At 42.0% G+C, this 12,423-nt stretch overlaps 1 protein-coding gene across 1 annotated transcript in view; it reads left to right on the top strand.

The window, feature by feature from the left end:
• wwox (WW domain containing oxidoreductase) overlaps positions 1-12,423 on the top strand; it is a 131,454-nt gene that overhangs the window by 7,771 nt on the left and 111,260 nt on the right. Inside the window, exon 5 of the mRNA XM_023428331.2 lies at positions 3,098-3,204. Coding sequence (XP_023284099.1) covers positions 3,098-3,204 — 107 coding nt within the window. The remainder of the gene's footprint in view (positions 1-3,097; positions 3,205-12,423) is intronic.

The following is a 12,423-nucleotide window of genomic DNA, read 5'->3' as shown; positions in this document are numbered from 1 at the left end:
AAGTCCAGCTGGGAAGCTCTGTTGCATTTCATTCCCAATTTCTCTCTCCCCTCATTTTCTGTTGTCACTCTACTGTCAACTTCATAATAAAGGCATATAATACTAAAGAAAATGATTTTTCTAAAAATGTTGGATTGTTAGCAGAATGTGGTGTACACATCATTGACAGTGCCGTGCACTGGACCAGATGGAGAGGGACTGCAGCTCGCTCGTGCCTCACATCACTTTTAATAAATCTATTAATTTATAAACACTTTACCAACTCAAAGTCCCAAGAATCCTTATGAATAAATCAAATTGATTGCACCAAATTAAACCAGTGAGAGATGCACAGAATTAAACAGTATAATTAACAGTCGCAGACTTAACATATTTATTCATCCAGTGATATAACACACAACATATTTTTATGCTGGGCATTACAGTTAAAACTGGCGTGTAATTCACAGAGGTGGGGTGATATGTAGTGTGTTCATGATCTGTGTTGCTCCTTCAGGTACAAATTCAGCTCTGGCGAAAGGGGATTGTGGGAACTCGACATGTTTACCCACAGGTCTTGTAATGATCTGAATTGACTTCTGTTTGCCCAATTGTACTGCGGAGCTTATTTTAGTTAAATGCCTCTTTGGATGCAGATCAAGAGAGAGAAGGAGCAGGCAGCTTCGTTTGCCAAATAAACACGTTTACTGACGAGGCTGGTAATGATCTCATTACACTGAGCCAATACACCTGTGTACGAGGGGGATCCAGAGAGGGGCGGCGGGCCAGGAAGGACAAACAAAGCGTGAAATCACTAAATCACACTCATTATTGGGGGATATCAGTAGGGCCAGGATCCTAATGTACCATGAAGAGCATTCACTGCTTAATGGACATTTTACACAATTTTTATACATTTTATACATTTATACATACACGGTAAAGCAAATTTTCAACAATAGCTGAGGCATTTACTTATTTTACGTATTTTTTATTTCATTGTGAATCTTCAGATTTAACAAGCGCACTACCTTCATCTCATACCTTTTTTCTAAATGTTCTGAGACTCTTCTTCTTATATATCTCCATGTTTACCATGTTGTTGTCTGATTAGACAAAAGAACCTGGAAGATCACAGCAGCGTAGCGTAATAGTCAGGCCTCCTGTGTGTTGTAAAACAGTTTATGGCGTCTGTCAATCCACCGGAGCAAAAGAAACCTCCCTCTGACCTCTCGTCATGTTCCACCATCAGTGTACAACGCTCAAACAGGCTCTCTTTGTTGTACACCTGACCAGGAGCTAATTTCAGTGCGGCCCTCTCCACCGTCAACATGGGTGAGAGGGCAGGGAGTCTCTGTAACAGCAACGCCGCTCTCGTTATTTCACAATTAATGTCAAGCCCTTGTTATTTGTCACTGGAAATACATGGGTTTTGTGCTGCTGCTGTTGTTGCTGCCATATTCTAATTTGTTCTCCATTATGGAAAACACTGGTGTCGATTAATTTCACTTTCATGGCTTGTACACACAACAAGTGAGAGGGAGGTGGTGTTGTTTACCAGCAGCCAGCACTCGTGTCCAATTTATAAAGGCAAAAAAAAATGCTTTTAAATTATGGCATGTTTGAAATCCTTTTTTTTTTTTTTTTTTTATCATTTGCAAATTTTGGTTGGTCCTCTGTTGTACCAATTATGTGCTGAGCTGTAACCTTCACACTTTTCCTTATTAGTATTTAAATTAAATTATAGTGACAATGCAGACGTTTTGTATGACGCTGAGAAGATTTTATGACGTTTGTTTCCTAAAGCCTGCTGCTCCACCTGCTAATTCAAAAGAGCATATTTACTCCGGGAGTCACACTGCTCATTTTTTATTTTTTTTTTTTTCCTGTCATGTTGTTTTTATTTTCATTTCCATTTCCTCTGAGTGAAATGATCTCCGCTCACAGCCACAGTCCCCTCCATTACACCTAATAAGGTGTCATATAATTTAATTCCATGCTTCACTTGTCAGAAAGGGCTTCCAATCCTACTCCAATTTTGAGTTTTAATAGATATTAGTCCTTAACACTCTCCTCACAATTAGGCCTCCCAGTTTTGCTCTTAATGAAAATCAGATTAAGACATATAATCTAATTACAGTTCATATTAATCCACCCTCTGATACACTCTGCCTCTCAGACCCTCTTTGGCGCAATCAGTTATTTTGCCCGCCAGTTTGTCAGTCAGGACACTCGCACTGCGAATGTGTCTATCTGACTCTGGTTTGTATTTACTGTAGAGGTGGGACTGAATAATGTGATGCTGCTCTACGCTGTTGAACTTTTCCACGACACTTTGAGGGATAGTAAATGTCAAAGGAAATAAAAATACGGTGAAGGAAAAAAGTTAATCTCATAAATTAATTCAACCTACGGGTTGAAATGACCCATTTAGACTTGTAATTTAGAAATGAACTTCTCTCCCTCTATCTTCCGTTTTTGTCAGTTTTATCGTGACTACATGATTTGGATGGAGCCATGAAGTAGTCTTAGACTGATAAATTCTGTGCGTATCTGCGGACCTCGTTTCATGGGAGAAATGTCCTTATCAGAGGCCCTTTGATGTTCTGAAATATCACACCGTGGTTCAGTCTGAATGTCATGTCTGTTCGATTGTTCATTTGACACTCCTCTATTATGAGCCATGTTTTCATAATTACTGCCATCACTGTATAATTACCAACATAATTAATAACCGACCTCCCTTCCTCTAACCCAGTATGAGCGGAGATACCTTCTTGAGAGCCGGCGGTCAGATCCAAAACTTTATCTTAGACGAGAGGAAGAAGTCTTGAACCACAATTCCATCAGTTTCATCACTTCAGAGAGAAATGATTAACTCTCTCTACTAGACCACTGGGTTTCTCAATGAAAGAAATTATATGGAAAATTGATAGGGATTTTAACTTTCAACCCCCACCATCACCACCACCACCCCCTTAGATTCAACCCCTGAGAATCAAAGTTATCTTCAGAAAAAACTAATCTTTGAAGCATTGCTCGCTTTCATTATTATTTTTTTTTCTCTTCTCGTCTTTATCTGTCTCTGTGTCTCTCTGTCTCCCTCCTCATGTCTCAGGCTTGGAGACAGCCAGGTCCTTTGCTCTTCATGGTGCCCACGTGATCCTGGCATGTCGAAACCTGTCCCGGGCCAGCAAGGCTGTTGGCCTCATACAGCAGGAGTGGGTAAGTGACAGGCAAACCCCCCCAAGAACCCAGCAAATTGTCTGATCTTTTTCTGCTCTCTGTTGTTTTCTTATCATCAACAAATGTTATAAAAAGACCAAAAGTAACAATGAATTGATCTTACTAACAGGTTTTGGCAGGGAAGCTAAAACATGATGTATCTTACTCCTCTATGCTACTGGCATCCGTTGCCCAAAAACTACTTAAAACACATTAGTGAGCCACTCTGTTACACTGGATGACTAAATTATAACAAATATGGGCACTGTTTTTTATTTTGAGTCAATCCCACATTCATCGTCCTCCTGCCATAAATACTTACTGGCATACCAAATGTGTATTAATCCACAGTTGAAAATAGTCGGAAGGTTCGGACACTATAGACGGATTAATATGCTGCTGATTTTGGTCTTTTCATGGGATTTGTTTGTCGTAAAAAAAAAAAAAAAAAAACCCAAAAAATTTAAAAACATAAAAAAGAATTTTATCAGCCTTATCCTTTCCTTTTCTATCCTTTCATGTAATATGTGCGAAACATTAAAGCCCTATGTTTATTTGGTATTGTCAATTCTATATATAGTAGTACAGAGTATAATCTATATATAGACTATCTAATTGAATCTCTATATAAGAGATCTGTGTTATGTCTATCCGTTACCCCCTTTGATCCCTCCATTAAGGCCTTTTTTTTTTGACTCCAGACACATTTGTGTTCAAGGGCTTTATAAATACAAATTGACTTGACTTGTTCCAATGTGAACAGTGGACGTGTGATATGTCTCATTTTACATTAATTCACCTGTCAATGGCATGAAATAAATTATCATGAAACGAGCATGAAATTTCGCCATGATCCATGTGCTCAGGTCTCCCTTGTTAAAGAGAAAACCTTTGTATTTATGTTTAGGCTTTCACAAACTGCCTGCACACTTTTCAGGAAAGGTGAAGAAACTTCTGTATAGCTGTCTTTAGTAAAGCAAGAGGGAGAGGGAGAGTTAAAGGGAGGGAGGCAGAGAGAGGGAGAAAAAGTGTGAGAGGGCATCTGATAATTACCTGAGATTATTGCTCTAATATCGCTGCGCTTGTGACGCGTCCCCAGATTTACGAGTGTGGGAAAATAAACAAGTGAAATGTGGGTGCTGGAGCAGAAAGAATAAGCCATTAGCACTGGGTTGATTACAGAGACCAGGACTTGAAGAAGAAGGAGTGTGAGTGCTCGGCACAGATATGGAGAGAGAGGCTGAGAGGGGGGGGAAAGAGGGAGAGAGAAAGAGAGAGGGAGACAAACGCCTTTGAGCGAGAGTAGATCCGCAGTGTTTAAACTCACCCAAGTCTCTAATTGAAGTATGCCCCTGGGGCTGTCAGTGCTGCTCCACAGTGTGAAATCCAGTGTACAGATCTATTAATGTAGTTGCTTTGTCTGAATGAGTGAGAAAAAGCTCTGATCCAAGTACCAGATTTTGTAGCCAAATTGATTTTCACATCACACCTGACACAGAATTATCCAAGGTGTTGTTAAATGTTTATTAATTAACAAATGGAAGCTGCTTGGAATTGTTTCAAAAGATTAAACGATTGGTGACCTCTGCAGTGTAAACGATAATCTTCCCTATTTGTGGTACAGTGGCATACAGCATGTGCAGATTGTCAGCAAATTTAATAGAGACTGAGTTAATAGAGTTCTGTATAGTTCAAATAGAGCATGAGTAGTGAATTAGCATTCCCTATGCTCACTCCATATTTCCTTCTCAAGGAATCCCCCTGTTATAGGCTAATGAATAAAAGTCACAATATCAGAATAAATCTTTGCCGCAAATTCTCCCCTCTGGCGGCATTATTAATAGATTCAGGAGAAGAATAGAGAGGAGGATTAATCTTTAAGATGATGGATGGGCTCTGCTCGCCTTCCCATGCTCCTACGTTAAGGTCATTTTGATAAGAGAGTATATTTTGGGGTCCTCTGTACAAAAGGTCATCATATCTACTTCCAGGTCCCTCTCAGAGTTCCGCTCTGGCTGCCAGGAGTGGAACTGCTGTCCCGATTGCACAGGACCTCTGACCCCTAACTACCTGCTTACTATTACTCTGAACTCTCTCTTTCTCTAACTCTCTCTGTGTGTCTCTGGCTGTGTGGGCTAGCGTTGCTGTTCGGAGGTGAGAGTGATGGCTCATCCGCAGTGCAGGGTGGTGCGGTTCAGCGTAGCGCCATGTACTGACAGTGGGTGTAATATGGGGGTCACAGATGGATAATGGGCAGGTCAGAACAGCCACTGGCTGTTAGGAAGAGCAAGGTCAGAGGGTTTATCCTTCCCAGGCAATCATACTGTGTTCTGCCAGAAACGGCTACAGTATAAACAGAACAATACATTTTACACAAGATTCCTGGAAGAAATCTCCTCTGTACTCCTTCTTTAACCAGTATGAAAATATTTGTTTCTATATTTAGCATATTTAACTGTTCATTTGTACTTGACATAATAAAGCTTTTTGCACTTCAGAGTTTTGCGTTTGTGCTGAGCTTTTATCATAAAATTAGTTTCTTGCTGTGATTATGCTACACACTGTGTTCATGATGGGACTTTAGTTGCATCTCCACTGCGGGCCCAGTCTGAGCAGAACGTGTTGTTTTCTCTGCCTCTATTCGAGCTGTGAGGTGAAACCCCTCCAGCAGGCTCATTAGGGGAGTTTAGAGTGGCGGAGAGGGGATAAACATTTACCTTATGATTGTGTTTTACAATAAGCCTGATGCTGGTTGCCTTTATAGGGTTCAAAGGGGGCTGTTTTTACAGGCTGTGATGAAGCCACAGTAAAACCAGGAGGGGATTAAGCAGCAGATGGGTGCTGAGAGAGATGGAGGGAGAGCAGAGGGAGATGGGAAGACAGATAGAGAAGGAGAAAATGCAGAGAGTGAAGTGTGGTAAGCCCAAAAAGAGAAAAGACAGATAGATTAGGTGAACCCAAAACTTTGACTAATGTACTTTGTAATTTTCCATATTATTGTAAAATTTGCACCCTAGTATTGTCATATGGAGACCTTCAGGGAGCTCTGCTGTGTGAATCTTTAAGCTCAGAGTTTTTGGCCTCTGCCCTACGCTTTAACTACATGTCATTTTACCACAGCCCCTTACCTACATATCTATCTCCTATTCTGGTCACAGTACAGGCAGGTTAAGTTGCTGGTTAACAACCAAAGTGTTGCCTGCGTGCCAGAGATTTATTTTTCCTGATTGCCTTTAAAATTCTGCTTATCTTTGACTCCAGTTTTTCCCTCAGAAGGCTGTAATGGACTCCCCTGAGATGCAGCCCACTGCTTGGTGGGCCAAGCAAGGCCCTTGGCCCCTGAGTAGAATACAACACACACACACACACACACACACACACACACACACACACACACACACACACACACACGTGTGCCATGGTCTTATTTTGTAATTTCTTTCCTTTTTTTAAAATCCAAAATGCTTATTTCCCCTACTGCCCCTTTCTACAACACATGCTAATGAGATGCTTTGTAAAGGCGTTAATTAGCGAGCTAGTCACTGATTGCTGTGCTTGTTTTTGTTGTGTGTGTGTGTGTGTGTGTGTGTGTGTGTGTGTGTGTATGGCAGGGGGGTATTAATATGGCTGCGTGCCGCTGAGGAGAGTTCTGTCAGGGTCTGCTCTGGAACCAATTAGGCTAAAGCTCAGTGTCCACTGAGGCTGCTGGGAGAAAAAAGCCTGCTGCTTGCAATGTCAAACAGCAGCATTAACACAGGCCAGAGAGGCAGAGTGAGACAGGCGGACTGAGAGCCGATAAACAGTGGTCACTCATACAGGCAGACAGACTGCCTGATAGACCTGATAGACAGTTCCTCTGCTAGATATGAAAAGCAGACAAAGAATACACTCATAATCTCTGCCACAAACCTCTACCTTCATTACCTTCATCTCTCTCACTGTTTACACATTACATATACATACTATATATATATATATATATATATATATATATATATATATACTGTATATATAATATAAAATGTGGAAAAACTATCCATGTTGACACTCTTGCTGGAGCTCATGCTGTAGGATAAGGTAACATCAGAATCAATGAAACACAATGTTCCTTCCCAAGTGTCTGCTATTTCAGGTGGAGAGACTGGATTTTTACAAAGCACAGGTGGAAGAGGTCTTGAAAGACAAATGGAAAAAAGACAGCCTCACCTTGAAGATGTCAGTACATAAAGTTGTGCTCCCATACCTTCCTGAAGCACAATCTTTCCGAACCTCCCTGGCTTGTGATTTATAATGAGAATGTCATATGTTTATGTGTCATGGCCTACATACAGCAGTATGAGGTGGCAAAGTTCTGGATGAGTCCCACATTTCCTCTAGAAAGCTACTTTCTTGCATGACTGTGTTGATGCAGTCATATATTCAGACCTCTTTCTGTGTCACCCTCACTCTGCATTTAACCTGAAATCACACTTGTTTGTAGAGAATTGGTGGGTGTTTGTGTGTTTGTGTGTGTTTGTGTGTGTGTGTTGATGCATGTGTGCCTGCATTTGTCCATTTGCCCGGTGCATAACCTCCTGTGTCAGTCTGACAGGCCCTGTGCCCCCGCTGGCCACCATGCCATGCGACGCTCCTCCTGCTGAGGCCAACAGGAAGTGACACATGTGAAATGCTGACCTGGTCAGTAGCAGCCCCCTCCAGGGCCTCAGGATGCTGCTCTTTTAGTCACTCTTCCCCTCTCTTCCCTCGCTCCCTGGCTTTTTCTTTTCTTTTTTTTTTATCTTCCAGAAGAACCTCAAAAGACTTGCGTCCGCCTCCATTCACCCGTTGATTCTGTAACACTTTTTTCCCTCTTTGTCTCTCTCCCAAAATGATTAAGGAAATTGCAGCCCATTTCCCAGGTCAGTGAGCAGTTCTGTATCACTCTTCTCTGCTGCCAGAGAGCCCGGTAGATCATAGTTCATAATGTTTAGGTCTTATATCTTGCAGGATTTGACCTTTAGCTTGTTTTTCCTAATGCGATTTCACAACCACCTTAAATGTTTTAATGTCATGTGAACACACAAAAGATTATTTTCTTTCCTTTTTGACCTAAAAACAAGACAACAGCAGTTTCTCTGATTACTTTAGTGAAACATACTTGCTTAGGACAGCTCACGTGGTGCACCTCCTTTCATTAAAAAGCATAGGCAAAAGTATTTTTTTTGCATGAAGGTTGTGCTGACACACCACTGTTAAAGCTCAGATAAATCCGGTGGAGATTGTTGTTGGTGATGTGGAAGCTTGTACTTAAGCAGCCCTAGAGCTCCTTTTCAGACCGTCCCCAGACTATACCAACATTATACCTACGCTTCCACCTCTCGCTGCTTTCCCAATCCTCTCCTCCAATCTCAGGTGCATCCACTGAATCATTTAGGGATAGGCGGCTGTCCCTTATTTTCAGGATGAAGCATTGTGCAAATCGGTCTGTTTCCTTGCGTATTAGTAGCACGTGCACCCCCCCTCTCCAGGGAGACCTTCTCATCTCTCTTTATTTACTTATTTATCTGTGTGTTTCCTGCCTGTGTTCTGTCTGTAAACTGGGAATAAAAAGGTCCCACATCCCCAACTATACTCTGCATCAGCTTGGCGCTGAAGAGAGCAGAAAGGATGGATAGAATGAGGGTGGAATTGCGATATGTAAATTTGATGAGGAAACCCCTTTTTTCTTCAAATTTATCCAGCTCTGATTCCTCCAACAAGCAACCACACAAAGCTCTGAAACTACAATAGGGTTTACTGTAATATACCACTGAGGAGTTCTTTACATTACACAGGTGGCGGTTACAATGCAGCTTGTGGGAATACTAAAGGAGTCTTTGTGTAGTGTAGGCTGTTAGTATAAAAGTGTAAGAGTTGAATACCTGCAGGTTGTAACAGCACAAAGCATTTCGTGTGTGTGTGTGTGTGTGTGTGTGTGTATATGATTGTGCATCTCTGTAATACATGTCACAAGTACAGTATATATGCACACGTACATGCACGTGCGTGGTCATTGCACACACCCATCCACATGGTGTGTATTTAAATGCTTGATTATGCATTTTGCATAGCTTTGGGACATGCATCACTCTTCCCAGACTGCTAATAAAGTGACCAGGGAGATGGGGAACCTAAATGAATCCTAAAGTGCCTGGCTTGCATTCCTCACTCCCTCACTCTCCCTCACTGCTCTGCTTAGTTATTCCAGCCCGTCGTGAAAAGCTGTGCGCCGCTCAGCTCTCCTCCTCCTTATGTCTGTCTGCTACAGCCAGGTGCTCTGTCTCCTGAAGAGGTGTGGCCTGCTCCTAATTGCCTGGACCACAGTGAACTATGGGCAAATGCTCTGTGTGAAGGAGCACCGTTGAGGAATAATTTTGAATAAATCACATAGTTAGCCGGGTGGTATTTTCTGCTAAATAAGCAGTTCGGCAGCCGTCTCACATGGAGGTGTGAGCGTTAGAATGACGGGTCACTTGCCATAGGTCATGTTGGGGAGGATTTAAATGATTTAAATGATGTCACTGCCACTGAAGGGGACAGGTTGAGGAAGGATGTGTAAGGCAGCACCTCTTTGTTGTTTGAACCTGACAGACTCTCATCCTTCACTCCTTCACTCTCCCCTCTGAAGGAGGGCTCATAGCCCTGGGACGAGGGCTTCTTATGATGAGAGAGGTGAGAGGTTGCTTGGATCTCTTTCACTCTTTCCCTCTCTCTTTCTCTCTCTGCCAGCAGAGAATGTTTTTATTGAAGTCTGAGAAGTGCTGACCACAGAGAGACAAGTCCAGCGCACACTGTAATGTTTTAAATCAGGAGATGAGCCAGTTGTAATAAGCTGCAGCCAAATAGACTCAGGCTTAGTTGATGTCTGCCAAACAAGCAAACATAACGTAATGTTGAATGCAGAAACCATCTGGCAACTGGCTATAACATTTATCTGCTATTACCCCAAGCTCCTTTAGCATCTTTAGCACAGTTTGAAACGAGCACAGGCTCTCAGATCCCATGATAAAGTTCATAAGAGATGCAATAGACTAATTAGATGTAATTCTGTGTTTGATGTCGCCATGAGATTTAAATTGTCTGATGCTGTCTCTCATCATCTTTCATAACCCACCAAGAGTATGTTCAGGCATGAAATGGGAACTTAATGAGTTTATGTATGTGTATGTACGTGCATGTGTTTGGTGCCCTACATATCCATGTCTGATTGCATTTCACATATTAGAGGGAAGAAAAAAAACAAAGGGAAAAGGAGAGGACGGTGTATGCGTGTAGTCTGTTGTCAGTTTGTTTTTGCTGTGAAGGACAGAGAGATTGTCTGCTATTGAACAGACAAGTGCGTCACAACGAGTCAACAGCTGCCATGTCCGACCATTCGGACACTGTAAGTCACAAATTTCAATGTCAGGCTGTTCAAGAATAAGAGCTGCAAAGCTCTCTATAGTCAAATGCCCTCGCCAGAAGAAACGTGTGGAATCATTATGATGCTGTCGCGAACAAGATGAGAATGTTTTTTTCTTTTCAGTTGTGAATGTTTTTTTTTTTTTTTTTTTAAAGCAAATAGAAAGCAGGACAACAAAAGCAATGAGAAACACTTGGCAATCTTTAATTTTTACCATGTAAAAATATACTATTTTATTTTATTTTTTATTAATAGTATTTTTTAAAATATTTTTGTTGTATTTTGGGGGAGAACTTTGCAAATCATCTTTCTTGACTTTTGCTTGACTTTTCCTTTGACTTGGCTTTTGCTGATATGGCTGTGTCTCTGAGCCTTGTTGTTTATAGGATATCCTCTGCAGTCAGGTCTCATGGAACTGATATCAGTGAACCGCTGCAGGCATCCAAACAATCCTGCCCCAGGCACAGCTATCATTATTTTCTGGGAAGTTGTGTTCATGTACTGTATGTGTGAGTGTGCATCTAAGTATGTATATGTGTGTGTGTGTGTGTGTGTGTGTGTTTGTGGGTGTGTGTGCGTGTTTGTGGGTGTGTGTGCGTGTTTGTATGCGCTTTGACACAGAGTTAACACTGGTTTACAGCTTAATCAGTCTGTGTAACTGAATGCATATTTATCAGAGAGAAAATTCATGCTCAAAGAATCAGACCTCAGCCCATACATCATTATCAAACACACATACGCACATGCATGCACACCTTGGACACACACAGACACGCACACATGCACACCCTTGGACACACACAGACACACACACGGATCCACATTTCATTAGAGAGGCAGATTCAGGCAGCAGTAGATTAAAAACAACGTGTGTTTTTACAGGTCCATAAATCAAGCATGGGACGAGGGGGATTCATTTAGAGAACACCAGAGTTGTGGCGTAGTTGCCCTCACGTGACTAATGCTTAACTGCGATACTTTGATACACTGCCTTTTTATTAGTTTCATTCTCTCCTGCCCCATATCAATGATTATCTCTCAGCTCACATTTGACTTGCAGAGTAGGCTAGATGTTGTGTTCATTTTGGTTGAAGATTTCGATGATGAAGCGGCTTTCCTAGCTAACCAGTGATTAAGCCTACACATTGGCAAGTGATCAGGCCTACAGAACAGTATAGCAGCATAATGTGTCCTAATTGTACCCAGCTATCATACATAGGATTGATCTAGATAAAGCACTTTATTTTTCTACTTACAGGTTCTGTATTTGGATGGTAAAGCCAGGTCACATTCTTTATTCTCTCCATGCATTGAACTGGTCTCCCGGTGGATGCTGAACAGGGCTGTTAATCTGTTATTGCTGTTTGGGCTGCTCATACTTTCAAAACGGTACCAGTGTATTAATGGTGTGTGAAGTACTCCTATAAAATGTTTTGTTGATCGGTGATGTTGGGATATAAATGCAACATCACACATGCACACCCACACACTCACTCCCTCTTCATATGTCATACAGCTGTAGTCTGATTGCCCACTCTGCAGGGTGCTTCTGAGGTTTACCTCTGCGTTCATGTGTCTGTGTGTTTGTAATCCCTGGTTTCACAGCCGTCTGTGTGTGTGTCAGTGCTGGTCTCAGGCTAGAGAGCAGGTGTAATTTCCCCTGCACTAAAACCCCAACAAGTGGCACCAGGGGAGAGAGGAGCATATTACAGGTTCAAACGGCTCTGCTCCCGTGGACTACAGAGAGCTACAGGCTCTCCTGACCTGCGACCAGGCACAGCCCTGGTGTGTGTGTGTGT

This window comes from Seriola lalandi, unplaced genomic scaffold, assembly GCF_002814215.2.
Source record: "Seriola lalandi dorsalis isolate HSWRI2012SDOR001 ecotype SW California unplaced genomic scaffold, Sedor1 jcf7180002054873, whole genome shotgun sequence".
Lineage (NCBI taxonomy): Eukaryota > Metazoa > Chordata > Actinopteri > Carangiformes > Carangidae > Seriola > Seriola lalandi.
The sequence above is the reverse complement of the archived record's forward strand: the minus strand, read 5'-3'. Positions and strand labels throughout refer to the sequence as shown.